Source organism: Hypomesus nipponensis, chromosome 9 (assembly GCF_054491055.1).
Source record: "Hypomesus nipponensis isolate SF chromosome 9, ASM5449105v1, whole genome shotgun sequence".
NCBI lineage: Eukaryota > Metazoa > Chordata > Actinopteri > Osmeriformes > Osmeridae > Hypomesus > Hypomesus nipponensis.
The window spans coordinates 19,536,861-19,560,402 of record NC_140369.1 but is presented as its reverse complement, the minus strand read 5'-3'; the positions used below and the strand labels follow the sequence as shown (position 1 = coordinate 19,560,402).

Sequence of the window (23,542 nt, the reverse complement as noted above, 5' to 3'; positions counted from 1 at the left end):
AACATGGGGCCCCAACATGACCTTACCCAGACCCCTGGATGCTGCAAACGCAACTTTTGGCCACACAGTCCCCCCGCTAGCCCCCAACCCAGGAAATGTACCTATGCCACACCAGCAAACCATCATGTATCCTGGAGATCACGCACATATCACATATCATGCCCCCACCTCAATCCTCCATCTCACTCACGCACTTGTACCCATCTAACCCACGGACAAGTTATGGTGGCTTCATGCAGACCCATCTAAGTCAAGAATGTGCAGGTGTTTACTGGTAATGTAGATAGCAAAATGCTTGTGGATGACTGGATACGGGACATGCAGTATCTCCTGGAGGCTATAAATCTGCCATCTCCTCTCCGCTTTTCCACGGTGGTGAGACACCTGACTGGTGAAGCCAGAAAGCTGGTGCTGAACTTACATCCACATGAACAGACCCCAGAGAATGCATTTGAGGAACTAAAGGCAGAATACAGTGAAGCACGTGGCTCCTTCGACCCACTTGCCGATTTCTACGAATGCAGCCAAAAGCCAGGAGAGCCTGCTTGCTCTTATGCCATAGCACTGGAGGCGACACCGCAACCGGTGGAAGAGAGTCAACGGGGGTGTATGCCTTTCCCTGATCGCGACAGTAAACTCACCAGGCAGTTCCTAAGAGGACTCAATGACGAGGAGGTGTACACAAGAATTGCACAGATGAAGCCCAGGCTCTTAAAGGGGCAACTAACTGCAAATCTGAGTTTTTACCTTGTCATAGTTGAATAACAACAGTTCGGTGGGTAAAATGAACATACCGTGAATATCAGAGTCCATTGACACCTCTTTCCTATTCAAATCTCAAAAAGGAAAAAATTGGCTGTAAAACGCTAGCTTTTCAACAAAGCTACCGGTCTGACGTAGGACCGGGGACCGCCGTTTTTGGCTCTGGTCTGTATCTTTGTCACGCCCCAGAATTTACATCCAGACCAGCCCGAGGTAGCATCTATCTCCGATACTAGTTTAGCTGCGCGCTGCTATGTGTAGGCTACTTATAAGGAATTACAAAGAAGAACGTTTTGAATTATAACAAGGATATTGAAAATGGACCACGGTCATAAATGCTGTGTTCCAGGCTGTACAGGGAAGGCTAACACTCACAGTCTTCCCAAGGAGCCAAACATTCAACAGGCATGGCTGCTTTTGTCTATGAGAAGATCCCGGCGAAGTTTGATACTCAATCATTAATTTGCTCTGAACATTTCACCCAAGACAGTTTTGACAACCTTGGATAATTGCAAGCAGGATTTGCTGAACCTGGAAAGAGGTGCTGTTCCGACCGTATGCTCATTGCTACCGCAAGCTATAAGGACAGTATGATGTTGTGCTAACAGTTATTAGCAATGCTAACATTTCCTGTATATAGCATACCAGGTAGAATGCTAAATAAGTTTCTACACACATCAAATGACTCTAGCTCGACTAGCTGTAGTCGGCATTAAAAGGAAACATAGCCAGAAAACAAACAGCAGTCTGGCTTATTGCTAACGCCTGTCGAGATAATCTATTTGAAAGAACTGGAGAAAGGCAGGTGCTTGATACAGGATACGTTAGCATTGCTAGTAACTGTTACTAGTAACACCTAGACTGTAGGCATGTAAACAAGTTTAGCTTGCTAACGCAAGAGCATAGGTAGAATGTGTGATAATTTAGCCTAGTTTATTGGCAATGGGGCTAACGTTGATTCATGTTCCTGACTGTGTTTCATTCACATAAATAACCTGTGTAATATAAATTTACAATTCACGATGCACGTTTGTCCAGATCTTTGTCATGTTATTTTTCAGCAAGTTATTTAGAGCTAGCTAGCTAACTGAAGCCGAGTAGAATCACGATATGGTTTGGTTGCTAAGCTGTAGCCTAACGTTCTACCTACCCAAGTCAATCCAGTTTGCTTCAGCAACAGAAGTGGAAACAAGTAATGTTATCATTTCAAATGATATATAGTCAATCTGTTTAAAACAGTGTTGTGTAGACACAATAGATTTATTTGCGCGTTTTTATTTCAAGTCTCCAACTTCGGTGTTTCAGCAAGTGCTGCTGTTGGAGTTTTTGCTCTCCAGCTTCACTCGTTGAAAACCAACCAATCAGCGCGCAGCTTAACTAAATATTAATGAGCATACCATAAAAGTAGAAAAGCTAGTGTTTTTTCCCGGGAACATTTCAGAGGATCTGTCAGTGGACATAGAACAGCACCCGGGCCATTTTCAACCCAACCAATGTTACATACCCTATTCGGAGACCTTAAGGAACAGTGTGAAATACCCCCCAAAAAACAGTCAATTGACCCTTTAAGCTTCAGAGAGCTGCAGGTTGAGCTACGAAATCTCTCAAGGGAAACAAAAAAATTCCAGTCGCAACATAAGTCAAAGAAGACATATGCGCAGGTACATTTTACACCAGAGCCTAGTGCAAATGTGAAGGCAGATAAAACAAAACGTGCATCAGAGTTAACAGAGCTGACTGAGATGGTCAAGAGGCTAGCCTTTAACCAAGAGGAACACTTGGCCAAGTTGTGTCACCTAGAATCAAGGATCTCAGCTCCACCCCCTGCCACCCCACTAAAAACTCAGCCACCTGCAGGAAATGTCATTCAGGCTGCGAATGTCACATGCTACAGGTGTGGGGCGCAAGGACATATTGCCCGGGTCTGCAGAGCAGCGTTTCCAAATCCCAACCTATGGACCCAGACTGTGACCCCTGTGGAGGGAAGCATACCCCAGTCATCACACCATTTAAATGCCTAGAGCCCATGGTAACCGGGGCTACCATGGGCATGCAGGAAGATCCCCCAGTGGAGGATGAAAAGACCAGCGAAGAAGAGGACCCTCCCTTAGTGGGTCCCAGGAATGAGGGGGGGGGTGGAAGTCAACGGAATGAAGTGCAGGGCGCTCATTGACTCTGGCTCTCAAATAACCAGTATTACCCATAGATACTGGCGGAATCACCCCACCCTTAAACAACAAAAGCTACAGCCCTTCAAAATACCCATAGAGGGTGCTGGAGGTCAGAGGGTGCCCCACAGTGGTGTCCTTAGCATCCAACTGAGAGCACTGGGAAAAGAGTTCAAGGATGTACCAGCTTTTGTTGTTCCTGATTCCGAATATCGCTCCTCCGTCCCTTTGCTTGTAGGGACCAATGTCATTCGGGCCTCCAGAACCTACCTCCAAGCGTCCTTTGGCCAGCAGTTTCTCCATCATATTAAAGAATGCCATCCAGAATGGAATACGGCTCTACAGGATGTTGAAGGCACTGAACAAAGTGTCACAGATGACATGGTAGGCCCTGCTGTGTATATTGGCCGTAAGATTCACATCCCGGCAGGAAAGGAAATGGACTTATGGTGTAACATTACTGTTGGCCCTCGGAGAAAAACATACACAGCCCTGATTGAAGGCCACCCCTCCCTACAACTCCAACAAAACCTCTTGGTTGCCAAAGTTCTTGTTGATGTTAAGAGTGGTCTTTCCCCTGTCAGAGTTATGAACCTGTCCCAGCGTGCTTTGACCATCAAGCCACATACACCTGGCCAATGATTTTCTTGTAGACAGTGTTGTGGAGTTGGCTGACAAAAAGGAGGGAGGTAATAATGATGGAGACAACAAGGCATGCCGGGGTGGTGGACATTAGTGGAGCAGCGGTGGAAAATAAGCAACAACGCTCTCTCCTTCAAGAACTTGTGTAAAAGAATGCAGGCGTTTTCTCACAGCATCCCACAGACTATGGCCGCACAAAGCCAGTGCAGCACGAAATCCCTCTGGTGGACTCCAAGCCATTTTGGCTCCCATATCGAAAGATCCCCCCCCCGCTCAGTGGCAGGACGTCAGATGGTTGCTAAAGGAGATGGAGACAGAGAGAGTTATCCGGTCTAGCGGGAGCCCATATGCATCACCTGTAGTGATTGTGACCAAGACGGATTAGTCACTGAGGCTATGTTGGACTGGTCAGCATCCACAGCAGCGCACCCATGGAGCTTATATGTGTGGACTTTTTGACCCTGGAAAAATCCAAAGGGGGTATAGAAAATGTGCTAATAGTTACCAACCACTTCTCTCGCTATGCACAGGCCTACCCCACAAAGGACCAAAAAGCAACAACAGTGGCTAAGGTGCTGTGGAGAAACTTCTTCTGCCGGTTTGGTTTCCCTGCAAAATTGCATGCAGACCAAGGGCGCAATTTTGAAAGTGCTATTGTAAAGGAGTTATGTAAATGCACTGGCATCACTAAGACCCACACAACCCCATACCACCCCCAAGGGAACGGGACCACTGAGAGGTTTAACAGGACACTGCTGAACATGCTGGGGACACTAGAGCCACACTTGAAGCTCCGATGGCATGAGCATGTGGACGCCATGACACATGCATATAACTGCACACGCCATGATTCGACTGGGTACACACCATACTATCTAATGTTTGGTAGACACCCCAGACTTCCTGTGGACCTGATTTTTGGGCTCCCTACAAATAATGAGCCAAGTGAATACAGCGATTATGTCCAGACCCTGCATGACTGTCTTTCTAAGGCCTATGCACAGGCCAACCAGATGTCTTGGCACGCTAAGGAACAGCAGAAAAAGTACTAGGACCTAAAAGCAGGTAGTCAAGTCTTCAGCCCAGGGGATAGAGTCCTAATCAAAGTCTGTCATGTTGAGGGACGGCAGAAATTGAGAGATAAAGGGAGTCCCGCCCATACATTGTGGTGAAAAAGCAACCTGACATCCCGGTGTATGTGGTACGACAGGAGGATGAAGAAAGAGAAAAGGTGATCCACCGCAACCTCCTTACACAATGCATGTCCTCCCAGTGGATCAGGTTGATGAAACGCTAAGAGAGGAGTCTGAGCCGGATACAGATGTAAGAGAGGCAGACATGGAGTCAGATACAGCAGAGGACAAAATGTTGACAGAGTTCTACCTGGGCCATCAATCAGACAGGACGAACACACAAGCACAGAGGATGAGGACATGGAGGTGAGGGTAATGAGATTGACAGTGGCGATAACTTTCCTCAGGGTCCCAGCTCTCCTAGGAGAAATCCACAGAGGAATAGGCGTCCCCCAAGGAAACTATCTTGTGAGTCACAAGTCATGGAGACAGACAGTGATCAGAAGAAAATAGAGAGAGGATGGCAGCTATGGCAAAGGATCAAAACAAAAAGAGCAGCAGGCCCTAAGTGGAGCAGCCGTCGTAGTACATAGTACTTGAGTGGCAGCTACACATGCACACATACACACCCCCACACACATGTTAACACTTTTACTTTTCCACCAAACACAGGTTAAACATTTGTTGTAAGTAGTTTGGAGTTCCCATATATATGTTTGTTGGGTGGTTTTGAACTTAGTGTGGTCAAATGGCTGGGATGCCATCAAGTAAGGAAGGGGAAGATGTAAGATAGTAACTTTAAGAAGGCCTGTAGGGGGCATTTGTTGTACCTTAAGAGCCACCATAGTTAGCACTCGTTCTGGGTAGGTCGCCGCGCTTATTTAGAACTGTTTGTGCTCCGTTAATGTAGGCAGGTCAATTGCGGGCGGGTATCATAGAAGTGTGAATATGTTGATAATTACCTGCTCACCTCATTTGTTCATATGTTGGTTATTGTGCTGAAAGTGACAGTGTATAAGTGACTAGTGTGCAGTAAATCAATGTCCATATCAGTGTCCATTCAGAGGCCTGATGGCCCTTGGGTAAAAACTGTTGTCCAGTCTGCGTGCGCGACCGGATCCTGCGGTAATGCCTGCCAGAAGGCAACGGGGTAAAGAGACTGGAGGATGGGTGGGAACAGTCTCTTGGAATCCTGACGGCTTTCCTTTGGCAATGTGTGTGGTATATGTCCTGTAGGGCTGGGAGCTTCCTGCCGATGATGAACTCAGCGGAACGGACCACACTTCGTAGGGCCTAGCGGTCCCTGTCTGTGCAGCTCGCATACCACACTGTAATACAACCAGTCAGAATGCTCTCTATAGTACATCTGTAAAAGTTAGTGAGGATGACTGAGTCCATACCAAACTTCTTCAGTCTCCTCAGGAAGAAGAGGCGCTTGCGGGCCGATTTGACCACCTTGTCCGTGTGAACAGACCAGGTGAGGTCGTTGCTGATGTTCACCCCGAGGAACTTGTAGCAGCTGACCTTCTCCACTTCAGATCCATTGATGAGTAGGGGTGCATGCTCCTCCTCCACAATCATCTCCTTGGTCTTGCTGATGTTGAGAGAGAGGTTATTGTCCTGACACCATGATGTCAGGGTGTCAACCTCCTCTCTGTAGGCTGACTCGTCACTGTCAGAGATGAGGCCCGCGATGGTTGTGTCGTCAGCAAACAGTAGCCAGTAGAGGCGCTGTCACATACCACTAGCTACTGTCATGTACCAGCAAAGGCACTGGCATGTACCACTAGCTACTGTCACGTACCACAGTAGCTCCACTGTCTGGCATATAACACTAGGTGCCAGTAGAGGCACTGTCTGGCACGTACCACTAGCCACTGTCACGTGCCAGTAGAGACACTGGCATGTACCATTATGCCAGTATTTCTTAGGCTAGTTATACTTTAACAAAATAATTATTTGAGGGGATACAGCATTCCATTAGGGGAATACCCCCCAATGCCCCCCCTTGGAGCCAGACGACCCTACTACTTTATCACAAAATATTGTGTTTTTTAATGATTATTGTTCGCCATACGTAATGCTAGCCGCGATGCGAATTTATGCTAACGCCAAAGCTCAACGTAGTCTAATAGTGGGTCAAACTTGAAGGTACGCGCCCACACTCTTTTGAACCTTATGCCAGATTATCTAAAATGAGGTAAGAAGAATGAAGACGTTAAGACTGAAAGGGAGACATTTAGATGTTTATTGCACTGTATTATTTGTGAACACCATACTAGTAAACACCATTAGCTAGCTACTGTAATCAAGAGGTTATTGTTGCACTCTATTTAGGTAGGCTGATTAAAATTTAATTGTTGCACTGTAGAATTATTTTATGTTCACCGGGCCTAGTAGGCTAGTAGATGAGATGTGGGTTCTTGGCTAGAAGTCCATGATTCATTTGGTATTTCCTGAAACATACCTGACTCAGTGTAGTTTGCAGCAGCTAGGCTAGCTTGCTCGTAGCACAATTCAGCTTCTCCACGCAGGGCTCTAGACTGACTGAGACCAAAAAGTCGCGTTTAAGGGCATATTTTCAGTTAGCAGATGGTAGCTACTGTTTGAATCGCGATTCCATCTGAAAAATACTGCCGGTGGTTAGAGAATGTCTAACAAAGGGAGATCTCCCACTCTCTGGAAATTTCCGGGTTCTAAACTTGTTGCAGTTCCACTCAAGTTCCATATGAGGGCGCTAACGGTCGAGTGCAGAATGAATGGAGGTCCATGGAGCTATGGCCCTCAAAATCCACTTTTCTCAGGATATAATTTTTTGTCTAGTAATTTGAATTCTGAATTCGAAAGGGGAGGCAAAAAAAAACACGCCGCAGGTTGTTAGACATTTTTTAAGTCGCCTTTCCATTCTAAAAAGCCTTTGAAAATGTAATTGACGTCATACACATCGTACGACCAGAGCTACTGCTTGACGGCAAGCTCTGGTTACTTCCACTTTTCTCTCGAGGCATCGACAACACAGCTGACAGGTTAGGCTCTCCCTGTCAATACACATGCTAGAAAGAGTTTTGGCTTGCTAATGTTGTTGCTAATGTTGCTAATGCTCTGACATTCTGGTTCTGCTTCGGATGCCATCAAACGGGATCTCTGGTCGTAGTCAGTCCTTCACTAACCAATCAGCATTCGTTAGCAGAATGCTAGCGTGTTATGGGCAACAACGACTTACCCTGTAAGAAATCGAAAGGACATAAGTACTAGTTCATTTAATTTTTGACCTGTAATCCATGTTGAACATGCTAAAACTACAATCAAATTTGAGATTTATCAACGACAATCAGGCGAAAGAGACTAATTTAGCTGTTTAGCTCCGTAGACTCCCATTCATTTTGCACTCGACCGCGATAATTCCCAGTGGAACTCTGGTGGAACTGCAACAACATTCTGTAGAATGGGGCTTAATAGGGAGTGGGCAGGCTCTCCTTAAACAGGCTCTGCGATGGTGACAACATTGTTAAAATATTTTGTCTCAAAGGGGGTTCAGCTTGTTTCATAAATGGACCCATTTGCAAACGACGCAAGCAAGCAAGCAAGCACACTCTACCCTCTACACTCTACACTCTACCCAGTTTTTGTTACATTTTGTTTAAATAAGGGGGAGGGGGGCCTCCACATCCACCACCGGATGCCACTGTAGAGCAGAGTAATGACGCTGCGAATAAGGACGTTTATCATCATTATTATTTTGTATTATAATTAAGAGGCCCCTGATTGGTCGAGGCCCCGGGCTTAAACCCAGGTAAGCCCGTGCATTAAGCATAGAGTTAATATAACTACAGTAAGCTACTTTTGTCTTCCAAGATGGCGTCCCCATTCATTTCTATGAAAAGTGCTCAGTGGCGCAGTGAGGCAAGCGAGAGCGCGAGACTGGGCGCGGCCATATTTCCACTTCCGTGTCTTCCGGTCTAGCTTTTAACAGTGGCTCTTTATTTCCCTAGCTCCGAGACCTCGTGCACGCTTGCAACTAGCTGTACACGTCATACTTTGCGACAACCAGTCGCGAGCATAGATTTATATGGTTACGAGCGTGTGAGCTAAGGCAGAATCTATGGGCAGAAAGTCCGATAAGAATCAGAGACATGATGCAAACTTAACGGAAATGTATTCTGTCACTGTATAGTATTCCTTCTACTTGTTTTTTAGAAATGGGCTCTAGGGCTAAACATAGGGATATTCTAGATGGAACTCATCACATATGTTGCTTTTTTTCTTCGTGATATGAGTATGATTTCCAACGCATTGTATCGGATGAAATAAACTGTTAACATGAACAGCTCCGTCGTTGTTCTCGCCAGGCAAAGAAATGAGTTATTTTGGTAACCGAAATCTTCCATAATGCAGACTTACCATAGCTTACTGTCAACTTTATATTCAAACGAAATGCCACGAAATTCACACTGCCTTCAATTTCACATCAGTGTCGAAATGCAACCTGTGTTTTATATGTTCAACCTAGAAAACCGAACGTCTATTAATGGATATAACGTGATCTAACAAGACGTGTTAATAATGTAATAAATAAAAGCTTGAGAAGTGTGTCTAAAATATACTTGTTTGAACATTGGCCTTTGAAAGGGGCATATTCATAGAACCATAGACTACAAGACGTTACCATCAGATGTAAGTGGGGGTGAAACATATATCACTGAGGACCTTGTCCCACAAAAGCAGTCTGGCACGATCAAAAAAATAATAATGGGTGTGTTTAACAAAAGCTTCTGAAGGCAAGACTAATATTATTTAAATATATATCATTTCCTACTGTGGTTAAAAGTTAAAGTATTAATCTTCGTTTTTGCTCCAGATATATGTCAACAATCTATGCTCGCGCTTAACATAATATATGTCATCCTATATTTGCCATCATGTCATGAACATTTACGAAAAATCAAATCCGTTTTGAAATAACGGGAATAAACTATAGCCTATTAACAACATTTCATGTATGTGTGACAACGATTTGCTAAACTTGCTACAACAAGGCAGGCAACTCAAGCCATTTCTCCCTGTGCTCATTCAATGTAAGTCTATGGCTCATTCAGCGCCATGTAAATCGGCTATCGACCAATGTGAACTTTTGTGCTCGTGCCCTGTTAGTATCCGCAAGCACATTTGCAGGCAACTTTTATTGACGTAAGCAAATAAATGGGGTGCTAGTTTACCCATTTCGGATTGGTCTCAAACTTAGCAAAAATCAGGAAAATTTATTCTATGAAAAAGCTAGTAGTATGAGCCAGGTTCGAGAATACAACAAAAAAATTTGGGGAGATAGTTTTGTAAATGTTGACTGGAGTTAATAGAATAAAAACGACCGGAAGAGTCGGAAACCTAACCGTAATGCAATACCACCTACATCCACCGGGGCCGTTGCTTCAAGCCGAGGGGCGGGGGGTGGGGGCTTGGCATTAAGGCGCCACTGCCACTAACTTATAGGTACGTTCGACTTCATGCAGCGTCTGCAGCCGCCTGCAGCCCGGCTCGGCGCCGCCGGCGCTGCATGAAGTCGAAAATACCTACTGCCACGTACCACTCGCTCCACTGGCACGTAGGTCTACCACTAGCTACACTACAGTACAGTACAGTTTCGGTTGTAACTGCCTCTCTGTCCTTATGTGATGTAATTAAAGTCAGGAAATGTATATGGTCTTGCAATTGATTCGCTATCAATGAATAAAAGTATCCTACAGATGATGTTAGTCTTGTCTGCGTTACCATGGAAACCAAACCAATACAGTACCGACACACTATTAAATGTGAAATTATATTGTTCATAGCCGATAATTTATACGTATGCTGTATGCATGATGTGTCCCAACTAACTTTTTAGTTTTAAATTAAAGTAGCATAATTTAGCACTTTGTTTAGTTTTAAAGCTGTTGGTACAGCTGTAAAAACTGTCCCTTGAAATGTACGTAATTCTTCAGGGACAAAAAGCAGGAAGGGCACAGTTGGCTAGCTCTCTACCATCAGCTAACAGAAAACGTATCCATCTTATATTAGATCATACGTTGACTATAAAACAAATCAGCCTTTTATCCAATATGCTTGACGACAGTGAGCTTGTTACTCTGCGAAATAGATTTAAGAGCAATGCTGAAGTTCTATTGCAAGGAGTTTCAGCGGTTGACAACGATGAAAGGAGTAAGTTCTGTCATCCATCCACTCAGTCAAGACTAGCGCGGTGCGTCCCAACTACTACACCTACCATACCATTTAGTACCATAAACAAAATCTAAATAGGCCTAGTATGGGTATTGGGATACACCGTAGAACTACTACTACGTATATAGTTAGGCTAGTAGCTGACTAGTCGTAGTAGCAATATACTGTACCTTTCCCACGTATATAGCAAGGCTACTGCGTGTCTAGTTATTGCATTATGCCATTAGCTGGTATAGCTAACGTAAACTAGCCCCAAGACCAAGTCTGTAATTAAGTATTCGTGTCGAAACAAAAAATATGGCTTGGTGATGCACTTGCACAACATTTGGCTGACAATTATGCAGTGAGCAAAGAGGTTTAGTAGACGAATTGTACAGTGGACAATTGTCTTGTCTGAAAGCTGTAACTGGGCTTCCTGCCGCTGATTCTTGATTGTTTTGACTATGTGCAAACGCTGTGTCAGCACTGCAGGCAACATGATATCTAGTCTGGTTGCAAACTCTAGCCTTTTGCACTGTAACCATGATTCAGTCTGTTGCCAGTGTAAACTGATACTGCACACAAGACCGCAGACTGAACATTGGCCGGATATTTGGGCTAAGATTTTTTCCCCCCAAGCTGATCGCCTTGTATTTATCATTTTTAATTTGAAGTTATTAATTGTCGTATTGAACACCACCACATAGCAGCCTGCAACAGTAGCTGCCAACATGTTGGCATAGGCTAAATTCCAGATTAGAAACTTGCAGTTGCAGATACCAGTTGCATTAAAATTAAGATGTTGTCCATGCTTAAGGGCATCAAGTTCATCCTGAACCTGAATTCCCACCTGGACAGACCTTGTAGCTCAACCACTTCACCAGCCAACCGCTGTCTATGATACATTTAATCAACTGCTCAACTACTAGTCTTAATTATAGAGATTAAAACCTCTCTAAGAAGTAATCTTATAGCCACAAGAACCCTATTAGTTTCATCTTGAAAGCTCTTTAAAACTGAAAAGTGACGATTAAACGTATGACTGAAAATTATTATTATATTATGTTGGAAGTTCAATACTTTTATTGTTGTAGTTGTAACCCTTTAATGTCATCTTACTTGGAATTAATGGCAGCTCTTTGCTTCTGTGAACTGAGGAGGCATTCAACAAATCAGAAAGACGAGAGGCTATAACTAGGTTATCAGAGCTTTGCTTATCTGATATGCCATGACCTCAACTAGCTTCATCCAATATAAAAGATTTCACCCAGACTATTGTAGATGAAGTGTGACAAAAATGTCAGTAAAAAATAAGTTTGACTATGATCATTGCACAGTATGGCAAGTCATTTGTGACACCTCAAACCGATTTGTTTTAAGGACAATTCATAGCATCACCTGGCTACGATGCACTTGTTATTGCTGCATGAAATAAAAAAGAAACTTAGTATTATTCTACACATTTCTGTAGGTCAAGAAGAAAAAGATGTAAAACCCTTACCTCGTATCAACCGCCACTCCATCTTCTGGATAGTGGCGTCTGTTTGCCTGACTTATTATGTGGATTTCCTCAGAGTCATTGTGGAGAACGAGGACATTAAAAGGTGATCATTTGTCCAGCTATTGTTAGCCTCTGTTAATGTCTTCCATATCTTTTTTTCCACTGAATTCCATTTGACAGCTTTAAAGGTATTGTGGGATGTTAACTCAGTTCTTCATTCAAGGAACATATTTATGTTTGTTTTCAGCTGGTGGTTTAATGTTGGCCTGGTTCTGTTTGGAGTATGTCTGTCCTTGGCTACTTTCTCCATAGTGTATCTGGAGTGGTACAAGGGGATACAGCACTATGACCAGGTGTACCCTGCCATTGCCCCAACGACAACCGCATCCTTCATTGCTGCATCTTGCAGGTAAGAGACTCCAGACTTACCATATAATACTGTTGGAGCAAGTTACACCTCTGCATTGTTTGACATAGGGACACCTCAATAATTCCATCACTAGCCACCATGCCTATCTGTAGTTTTCATCTGAACGCTAACCAATACAAAAACTCAACTTCAATTAAGACTGCTTGACTGAGCACTATTAGATGATTGGCAGAATCAGAATTGCCACTCCATACTGGAATTACAGGTAGTAATGATTGATTGCCCTCACTCACTCACTCTTATTTTGCTCCCCACAGTTTTAATATTGCACTCTGGCCTGTGTGGTCATTCCTCACTCCCATAATCCTGTTCACCCAATTCATGGGAGTGGTGATGCTGATATCAATGCTTGGTTGAAAAGTAAGATGTAAAACATGTTTGTAATGCAATTTATAATATGTATTGAAATTCATGCTGCACATGTATTTCAGATGTTTAAATACAGTAAAGACAAAGCTAACTTCATGTAACAAAACAGTCTAAAATAGAAAACCCATGAAGTATTTATGCCTATTTGTTTTATTGAAAACATTTCAGCATCTACAACACTATTGTCAATAACCACTTTGTGCTCTTAAGTATTGTTTTTGTACTGAAACAGCATACAACCTGAGCTACCATTCAAACTTTATACGTTTCTAACTGTCTCAACCTATTATTAAATATGGATTTTTTTTAAATAAATGTTTTAGCTTTTGTGTTATTCCATTATCTAAAATTCTGTCAAATCATTTTTGACTAAATTGAATTGTTCTTATTTTTCTTGAAACCTAAACTGCAGAGCAAATGTTTGACTAGTGTACCAAGGCCTGTATTTATCTACTGTATTTGTGAGAAGGCCTAGTATCAACAAATAATTTTTACATGCTCAAACTTGCTGACCTTTTACATTAGGGCTTTTACATAATTTGAATGTGTCTAAAAGTTTACAGAATTTCTCAAGGAAGTTGATTAAAATGTTTTCTTTTGCCTGGAAATACAGTATCTCCAGGCAGCCTTGTTGGTTTCAGTCTTGCTAGTATACAAGGCAACCTCCTATTTGTAATGTTTTGGCTGTTAGCTAATGACTTAAAGTATTAGCCTACTCTCATACGCATTTTATATATACTGTTTGAATGTAGTATATATATATATATATATATATATATATATAAAAATATATATATCAGTATATATTTAAGCAATAAGGTACAAGAGGCAGTACTTTATCGTCAATAAAGTTCAAGGGTGTTGTTAGGTCCGCCGCGCAGCCCTTGGAACACAAGGGTGTAGGTTTGGTCTCAGCTTTGGTAGGGACACTGCCCGGCACCCCTCCCCACCCCACCCCAATAAAAAAAAAAAAAAAAAAGGTTTTATGGAGCTGTACTAGGCCTACATCATCTATACTGGATTTCTGAGCTTTATCCTTCTGGCTTCAGTAAGACCAGCTGCTGCTAACACACTGGTTGAAAGATTGCAGACGCTAGGGATACATTTAATACAAGCAAAAGTTACTCTACTACACTAACAACTTTCAAAACGTGTCCATTGTAGAATGGGTGGCGATGTCAGGCTAGCAGGTTTGCACTGTGTGGGTAGTTTTCCGACTATCTAACTAACAACGACCTTATAGCTACTTACTCTCTGGGTGGTGAAAAAAATTCTGATACATCTCTTCTATTTGGGTGACATTTTCCTATCTACAAAGCACAAAAGGGTCAAAAATATCAATACTGAGACCAAACGAAATACTAATATGAGGCTTTATTATTTCCTGGCGTATTTAGTAGTTTACAGTGTCAGACTACTGACAGCTCTCTTTCTGCAAGTCAAGATTCACAAAGTGTTTCTGCAACTTCAGCCAATTAAATGACATCATCTTGGCTCGAGGGCACATTGGTTAACTTGGAAATTTATTTTTCCCTTTTCTGGGCAACGAACAATAATACGAATACGTTTTGCAAATATTGTGCGAAGTATTTTTTCTGGAATCGATCCAAATTGCAGGACAAAGGAGTTCGCTAAAATATTGGTGGGTACAATTTTGTCATCTTAAAATATTGGTGGGGAATAGTACCTAGCGTCCCCCCTAAACCTACGCCCATGCGATAGGGGAACCCTTAATCTGCAATTTACTATTGCTAGCTCTAATCAGATGTATGCTAATAAGAGAAGACTTTGTATGCCAATAAACTAGCCTGACGTTGTCATACTCATAATTCTAGTCAGAATATGAGTATGAAAACTCTCCGTTGGGCTGTAACTACGGGGCGTGTTTCAACCGAACTCGTAAAACAAATGCCTCTACGCTCAATTGGATAGACCTACAACCAATCAGAGCAACGTAATATGTTGTTTGTTGAAAATGAATTCAACCCAAGGGCTCTTTCGTGACGTTGTTGATTACGTTACTGTTGATCATCTGTCCATCATCGTATAAAGCCCACCCTGGCAATTTCATTGGTCCGCCCAGATCCTGGTTTTATGTCGTTGTTCCCAATACGAGACCCAACTTCCCGACCAAATTTCTTTGTGGGCGATGAGAAGTTGGGCTGGCAGCCAGGCTACCAACAAACACCAATAACTAGAACTAATTTGACAGACTATAAACCAACTGACTTGGTTATGATACACGTGCTTTCAAGCTAGCTTTAGTAAAGTGTTGCTTTCGTTAGAGATACTAGACCTACAGTCTAGCTCTAACTGCATTTAGAATCTAAGCTATAATCTTACGATAAACTTGATCTAAAGCTGGCTATATAAAATACTACTAATAACAATTGATATGTGGTGGTAGAAATATGAAAAAATGCTGGATTTTCATCAATTTACCTGTTAACTTGTTTCGGAGACACTGAACACGAATGGGGTTGAACGGTGGAAAATTCAATGTTTGGAATATAGTCGCATGTGACACGCTTTTCTTCCTTATTCTTCGATAACAATAGAAGTGTCGCAACTCTCTTTTTATATGGCTCTGGTTCAAACCAGTCATAGTCTGTGGACAATAAGTGTACTGTAGGCCTCTGTGACCAAGATTGGGTGTATATATGAACGGTATTGTGTAAGCCTATCATTGTTTTGCTCGATCCCTATCAGAGGGTAGGCCTACTCATGGATCATTCTTTCAAGACCATTTAATGGCGTGTAGGCTTTATCTGAGACAATTAAACATGCCCTTTATTGATTGTCTACTTTGCTTAGCAATATCAGGTGGCTCTTTTAAAATAAAAGGATTTGGCATGTTGAGTTGACCTAAATGCGTGAAAGTTGGGATACACTTGAGAACAAATCTTGGTCATGGGGTATCCGGTCAGGTTTTCCCAGGAAGAGGGTATTGAAATATAATGGAATCCATTGTAAGGCCTAAGCCTATCAATTTCACTAATTGTATTGCACTCTAATTCAACACACATTTATATTGCATTTGATCATTTCCATCAATAGTATAGGATCTTTTGATGAACAAAGTGTGAGGCATGCAGATGCGATATAATCGTATTTAAAAAAATAACACGTTTGCCGCAGTGTAACTTTAGGCTATCGTTCAGAAATTATATTGTATTAGACTACAATGGAATTTGAATTTAACAATAGCGTATTGTTACACTGGGATAGGTCATTCCCTCATGGATTTGAGCAGATCGTCACATTTTATAGACGTCGGAATTGTGTGTCCAGAATAGACGACTCGTCTCAAACTCTGAAAAGGAAAGTAGGCTACATCGCCATCCTGCCAAATCCTGGCCTTTGTTCCCCAAAAATAAGGATGGTTCTTTGAACTTATTGTATAATTTTCAGGTCAGGTCTGCAGTAACTGATAGGGTATCACCACAAATGAATAGAAATGTAGCCTAAATGTCACTTCGACAACAGAACTAAAAATGCACCACGAGACTATGCTAATTTCACTCTTAGCCAAGTCATAAATAGGGCCAGATGTTGCCATAGACAAACATTTCAATGAAGCTGTCGACGCAGAGAGACCGATTCTACCCAGACCTCAGCAAGGCTGTGTACTAAAAGAGCCATTGTGGATTGAACCATTGAAATTTGATTCGGGTTTTTTTCACTCTTGAAAAAATAGCTCTTACCATGATAAAGCACATGGATTAAAATATCTGCTGACTGTTGGACATAGAGCTTCTAAGCATTGGAGGACAATGCACTTAACTTCAACTCCACATGTAGCCTATACCATCGTCTATTTAATTAAATAATGTGTTTTAGGCTACTTTAATTTTATAGGCTACTAGGTAAAACGGATTCCACCCTGATGGGGACAGATATTCTTAGTTGGCTACTGCTTTGAAAAGAAGGATGGTCTCTAACTGGTCTGTAAGATATTGGATATTTAGCAGTGACGTTTTCGTATTGTGTAGTCTAGATTGAATTCATGTTTGGACCCAGTCAACAAAATTTACTAGAACCATGGCAAGTCAACGAGGACAACGGTTTGGGGTCTCCATGTCTGAAACTCAATATGTACATTTTCAGTGACATAACAAGCGGTATATAGGCCTAGGACGCGAGAAAGTAATTTCAGCTAAATGGCCAAGATACCAAAACGATATTAAACACTGTGACGCTCTAAAGAAAAATATATTTAATAACCGACTCTGTAAACATTTAATTGGCATGTACTTAGAGGAGTTTTCCTATCCACCTAATTTGCATCCTATCCACCGGCTTATTGCAACAGGTAACGCACTTTGCCTTTCATAAATGCAGTTATAGCGCACAGTGCTAACAATTAGGCTACTCTTTTCTGACGTTGGAAGGTTAAGGAACCATGGAGGAGGACGGGGGTCTGGATATTATGTGTTTGAATAAATATTGTAACAGTTCCTCGTCATCTTCCAGTTCGGGGCGAGAAAATAAATGTTTTACCCAGTTAAAAGTTAGCTTGACGGAGGACTACCCAAGAAAGAACGCGGAGATCCTCAGCGGTCAGTACGGGACTAACTTGTTTTTAGTCGGCTTATCGTTGATGCTGGCTATAGCATACGAAGGAGCATCAGTGAAGGAAGAGCACCTGCTGTCGTTTATTACAACCCTCATGATCCTGCAACTGGTATGGATGATGTGGTACGTCGTGGTGCGAGACAGACAAAATAATGTACCGGTGGATAAAGATGTACACGCGACTACCTGTTGGGTAAGAGGTAAGTAGGCCTACAGTAGGCTATATACAATTATGCTGACAATATTTAGTCGTCACTATAATAGGATACTGAATATTTGGAGTAATCTAAATCTATCAATCTTTGGCCTACATCAATCAAATTGCTATTAATGGCACTTTAGTTTTTGTGTGTTTCTATAATAACCAATAAGTATTAATTGGTAGGTGGATTAACTGTTCTGGCTCTCCTGGCTTTGATTATGGATGCCTTCCGTATTGGCTATTATGTGGGCTACCACACGTGCATATCGGAGGTGCATGGAGTATACCCCGTCATTCACGCAACTCACACCATAGCACAAGTAAGACAAATATTCAACCATTTAATTAGAAAGAATTGTGTCTGTATTTGTGTTGTTCAGAATATTGTGGTATTTGTTTCTCAGGCTTTAAAGTTTTATGAATGCCATAATCCTGTCAATGTTCATGTTGGTTTATTGTTTGACACTTTTTTACTTTTATACTTTTACTTTCAGGTGAAGAGTTGTTGGGATTTAAAGTTTTTAAACCATGTTGGCTACTTTGTTCAGTTCTCAAATCTGGTGTTATCTTTTAGGTGCATTTCCTTTGGTTTCACATCAAAGATGTCATCAAAACGTTTGAGACCTTTGAAAGGTATGTGGAATATGATAACCTTTCACATAAAAAATAAAATACACAATACATTTCCAATGACACAAAATATGTATATTTCCTGCATAGGTTTGGTGTCATCCATGCAGTCTTTACCAACCTCCTCCTCTGGTGCAACGGTGTAATGTCAGAGTCAGAGCACTTCCTGAGCGACCACATTAGAAGAGTCTCAGCCATGGACTATCTAAACCTTACCATAGGTAAGGGCCATGGGGTCGATTGCTGGCTTGTATCTAGAAGAAAAGAACAATAGTCCACTTGAGAGCTCACTTCAATCGAGTAAAGAAAAGTTTTGGAGCTGGGGGGATGGGGAGGGGGGGCAGTGGGGGTTAGGTAGGCAGTCCGGCAGGTCTTGTTTGTGTCGAACGCCTCTCTCTTAGGTTTCACATGATGGATTCGACTGCTATCCCCTACCCACTCCCCTTCTCCACCCACTCCCCCTCTTGGCACCCCCAGCTCAACCTCAGACGGCTTTGTCTTCGCCCTGGTGCTCCCAAGGGCACTGCAATTACAGTAACTGATACATCTTAAGCCAGGGGTGGAGGGGCTTGAGAAGGGGGGACATCCTAAGCCAGGGGGAGACTGGAGGGGGGTTGGTCGTCTTCACTGGTTCCCCCTCATATCCGGCCGACTGTGAGGCTGGCTGCACCCCGGCTGTTGTTCCGTTTTTAATTAAAGGGAGCAAGACCGTGGGGGTGCCCTTTGGAGGGGGTTTGCTGGTTGTGGTGTTGGGTGTGGAAGATATGGCAAGGTAGATGGTTGAGGCCTTAGTTGATTTCAGGAGTGCCTCACCAGTTAAAACTATTTGAATACAGTGCACTGAAAGAAGCAAGCACATCAGTATTCTGGGGAATAGCTTGTGTCATTGTCCAAAAGGATATTTGACTGTGTATGTTTACTTTACTTACAGGCGTTGTGAACACTGCCTGTTTATGAACAATGAGACTATTGAGAAAGAGGGAAAACATATAAAACCTTTTAAAATGGCTAGGACATGAAACTGAAAAGATTTTCTTTAGTTCGAAGATTAGAAAAAATTACTGTTCATTTTTACTCCAGTGACTGATCATTTGTATGCATTGTATATACAGACTGGTTGAGTGTCCAATAAATCAGCAATACTGATTTAGTACCGCATTACTGCATTACTTCAGGACTACAATTTTGTTGGGAAGACATTTATGGTCAAAGTCTGTTTGCAGACTGTAATAACTCATATGACTGCTCATTTAAACAATTCTGATGGATACAATACTGGATTCTAAATGTTGGGTTGTTGTGTTGTTTTTTTTTTTAGTTTCAGTGCATTCCGAACCTAATTGCAACTGCACCACCAGCTCCTGCGGAATATTTTCCAACAGCCTGTACTATCTGTACCCATTTAATATCGAGTATCACATATTTGTCTCCGCCATGCTATTTGTCATGTGGAAGAACATAGGACGCAATATCGACCTCATGTACAATCGGAAGAGGCCAGCGACTAAGACCCAAGGCCTGGTGATAGGCCCTCTTCTAGGCCTGCTCGCGCTGGCCAGCACCATTGTGGTGCTGGTGATGTACATCATCCACATAGAGGAATCAATTTATACCCGGGAGTTGGCTGTGTCCATGTTCTACTGTTACGGCATAGTTATTCTGGTGTTCATGTGCTCAGCCGGGGTAGTGGGTCTGGTCATCTACCGAGCCGATCAAACCCCCATGGACACATCCAAGAACCCATCGAGGCAGCTGGACATGGAGCTTCTCTTCAGTTCCTCCGTGGGCTCCTGGCTCATGTCGTGGTGCAGTGTGGTGGCCGTGTCAGCCTCTAGCAGCAGTCTCCCTTACCGCTGGACCAACCTGATGTACTCTCTCCTGATAATCCTGGAGAAGTACATACAAAACCTCTTCATCATCGAGTCCCTGTACCGCCAGAGGGAGGATTTTGAGAGGGAAGATCCCGAACTGCCAACTGCTCCAGAGATCTTCTCGGTCACCTCCTCTCTGAAACCGTCCTACAATGGTATCATCAACCAGGCATACGAAACTCCAGACAAGACTTGTGTGACATTGGAGAACGAGCAGGAGGAGAATGGCCAGGTATACGGGTGCCCGCGGAAACAATCGGAAGTGACCCTGCCCGTAGTGACCGAAGTTGTGGAGACCCCAAACAGGAAGAGGCAGATTCTAAAGAACATTTCAGTCTTCCTCCTCATGTGCAACATCTCAGTAAGTTCACTCACATAGAATGTTCTGATATTTAGCTTTTATTTACTGGTATTGGATTACTACATACCATACTTTACCATGAATAGTTAAATACTACTTCCTGGTCTATTCTGATAGACGTTTGTTCAGGTAAATACTCTTCTCCACCTATAGCCAACAAGATCAGAAAGACACAAAGGTTACACTGCACCAGAGGTATATTTCATTTATTAAGTAGATCATATGTTCAGAGTTGTGTTTGGATTGTTAGCTTAGTAAATCAGTTCAATGATTAGCTTATAACAAGTTGAAAGCAATGTACGGAAGTGTTAAAACTTGACTGATATTTGACAGCAATTGTGCATGCCAAGTTTGCCAGCAAAGTGTCCTAAGGCTCCAGTTCAGCTCCAACTGCAGAAGAGTTCATTTGTCTCTACCCCTCCTCCACTCCTTTTTCCTTGCTGGTGTTTTTTTGGGGACATTAGAGCAATCTAATGCATATAGGGGAACCAGTGTTCAAGGGGGCAGAAGAAAATGCCACCACAGCTCTGTTGGTCAAACATGGTTTAGCAATGTTGTTCACAACATTGAGATGGCTACCTTATATACAGTCGTTCTATACTGTTGTTCTACTCTCGGATACATTATATTAGATTTGTCATTCAAAAATCATGACTTATCATGACTCTTGTCAACCTACTTTAAAGTTAGAACACATCCATTTGAATTAAAAGAACAGTTTTTCTTATAGGCTTTGTAGTCCTTTTCAAATGTATTGCCCATTCAAACTTTCCTTTGTCCCTCATCCAGCTATGGATCCTCCCTGCCTTTGGCTGCCGACCCCAATATGATAACGGACTGGAGCAGGAGATATATGGCTTCACCATATGGATCACAGTTCTCAATTTTGCCATACCCATGAACCTCTTCTACCGCATGCACTCCGTGGCCTCCCTCTTTGAAGTGTTCCGGAGAGTGTGACCGGGGTAGAGCAAGCTAAGCCTTACACACGAGACAACAAGCACAAGAACACTTGTCACCTTAGGCTGCAAAGAAGGCCTTTTGCAAACACAGGTCACTCATTCAGGAGATGTTGTGGTCACACTAACACTCTTAAGTCGGGTAGACCAAATCAGATCTCTACTGTTTGAAATGAGATATTCACATTAATATTGTATCATTATAACTGTACTGTATGCAACCTATAGTAAAACAACAAATGACTTTGGAATGACTTTTACAGTGAGATACCCCCCATTGGAAAGTGTCTTTAAATGTGGGTTCATCTAAATGTTAGGGTTTTTTCTTTCGTATTTAGTGACGGTTTACTACTTTCTACTACATGTTATGACATTTTACAAATACTTTAAGTATATTATGCCCTCTGTAAGGTTGTGCTTTCCAGGAAATAGTGTGGTGAATCAACCAAACTTGAATTCCATCTCAGTAAACAAGATTCTAACATCTTGGAATTGAGTTACAAACCAAACATGATCAAGATCATGATCAAGTTGCCAAAAATCTCTCACTTTGATTATTTTATGTTATAACAATTGTACTGTGAGGATGGCATGTAACTGCAAAAGTCTTTTTAGTTTCCCTTTTGTGTTTGTTTGTATGAAATGTACACGGATAATGTTCTCATTAGTGATTATGCACAGGATATACACAACACACTGTGGTACTTGAACTACAAGGCTGGTACAAGTCTTAGGACAACACTATATTTGTACCATAGTTCTCAGAATCTTTCAGTATAGCGTGTATTAGCTGATGTGATCAATCACAAGATTTCATTCTATGGGTTGCTAATTGCCTAACATTCAGTTGATAAAGGTACCATTAAACCTAATGGAACATGGCATTTATGTTCAATATTTAATTTGTGTAGGCCTTATACTCATTATTTTGGCTTCATCTCTCTATACTGGTTTATAATCATTCCAATGGCCAATCTCTCATATGTCCTTGAGAATTTAAAGTTAAGAATAAGATAAGAATATAAGGTTTACTCAACACCATTATGTGGAGAGGCTTAATTTGACAAAAATATTGGAACTGGTCCTACACATATTTCATAAATATTCAATCAAATAATGAGTTGTAATGAGTGAACAAACTGACACTGTTTTTGGCACTTTCTCTTCGATATGTTTATTGTAATGGTTATAATCCTATGTTATTTTTTCCTAAATATATTTTGCCATAGTGCATTTAAACTACATTTACACAAAAAGCATTGTTTACTTTTTTCGTAATCCGTTGTACGATGTGCTTGCAGACCCAACCTCCCTCAGTTTATATGAATGTTTAATAATCAACGCTGGTGAAGGGACTCTTCAGTCGAGCACACAGGGACTGGATTCTTTCTGCTCAAATGTATATTTTGTTGACAAATAAATTAGAAAATTTAACAAATACACTTTGTTTTTCTTCCCCTAGATTTGTAACATGTCCTGCAATGGAACTACTGTTAAATAACTGCAATTACATGGCTGAAACAAATTGGTTAGCATTTGTTTTTAAAGTTAGCAGTAACAAATGTTGTGTTTATTGACTGTGTTTTGCGGTAGTATGAACCAGCTTGTGCTCTGTAGAAACTCATTTTAAAGTTAGTTATCCAAAATGCATATCTTCAAAATGACTGCTAATATGAACACTGACTACAAAGGGAAAAGTTAAGTAAGGCTATGGACATCCTATTCTCTATTTCATGCATAAATACATCAAACTTTGGAAACCTATAAATCTTGTGCTATTTGAATTACAATAGCCTTTCTGTAA

The 23,542-nt window shown here is 41.9% G+C and overlaps 2 protein-coding genes across 2 annotated transcripts; both read left to right on the top strand.

Annotated features, from left to right (window-relative positions):
* Nucleotides 1-10,431: 10,431 nt before the first annotated feature.
* Nucleotides 10,432-13,455, top strand: tmem128 (transmembrane protein 128). Its single transcript, XM_084705313.1, has 4 exons — nt 10,432-10,840; nt 12,312-12,444; nt 12,589-12,750; nt 13,029-13,455. Exons 1-4 carry the CDS (start codon nt 10,606-10,608, stop codon nt 13,126-13,128), a joined length of 630 nt encoding a protein of 209 aa, XP_084561439.1. The 5' UTR covers nt 10,432-10,605; the 3' UTR covers nt 13,129-13,455.
* A 1,798-nt stretch (nt 13,456-15,253) lies between these two features.
* On the top strand, nt 15,254-23,178 carry otop1 (otopetrin 1). Its single transcript, XM_084705278.1, has 6 exons — nt 15,254-17,915; nt 18,101-18,237; nt 18,492-18,550; nt 18,638-18,768; nt 19,866-20,779; nt 21,569-23,178. The coding sequence occupies exons 1-6, from the start codon at nt 17,543-17,545 to the stop codon at nt 21,737-21,739; spliced, it is 1,785 nt and encodes a 594-aa protein (XP_084561404.1). The 5' UTR covers nt 15,254-17,542; the 3' UTR covers nt 21,740-23,178.
* Nucleotides 23,179-23,542: the final 364 nt, after the last annotated feature.

Bases quoted from the DNA above. Each gene is read 5' to 3' on its own strand.
- tmem128 (XM_084705313.1), top strand. From the start codon at position 10,606: ATGTACGTAATTCTTCAGGGACAAAAAGCAGGAAGGGCACAGTTGGCT. The intron at 12,445-12,588 runs GTGATCATTTGT...GTTTGTTTTCAG, and splicing joins GAGAACGAGGACATTAAAAG to CTGGTGGTTTAATGTTGGCC. The intron at 12,751-13,028 runs GTAAGAGACTCC...TGCTCCCCACAG, and splicing joins TTCATTGCTGCATCTTGCAG to TTTTAATATTGCACTCTGGC.
- otop1 (XM_084705278.1), top strand. From the start codon at position 17,543: ATGGAGGAGGACGGGGGTCTGGATATTATGTGTTTGAATAAATATTGT. The intron at 17,916-18,100 runs GTAAGTAGGCCT...ATTAATTGGTAG, and splicing joins GACTACCTGTTGGGTAAGAG to GTGGATTAACTGTTCTGGCT. The intron at 18,238-18,491 runs GTAAGACAAATA...GTTATCTTTTAG, and splicing joins CAACTCACACCATAGCACAA to GTGCATTTCCTTTGGTTTCA.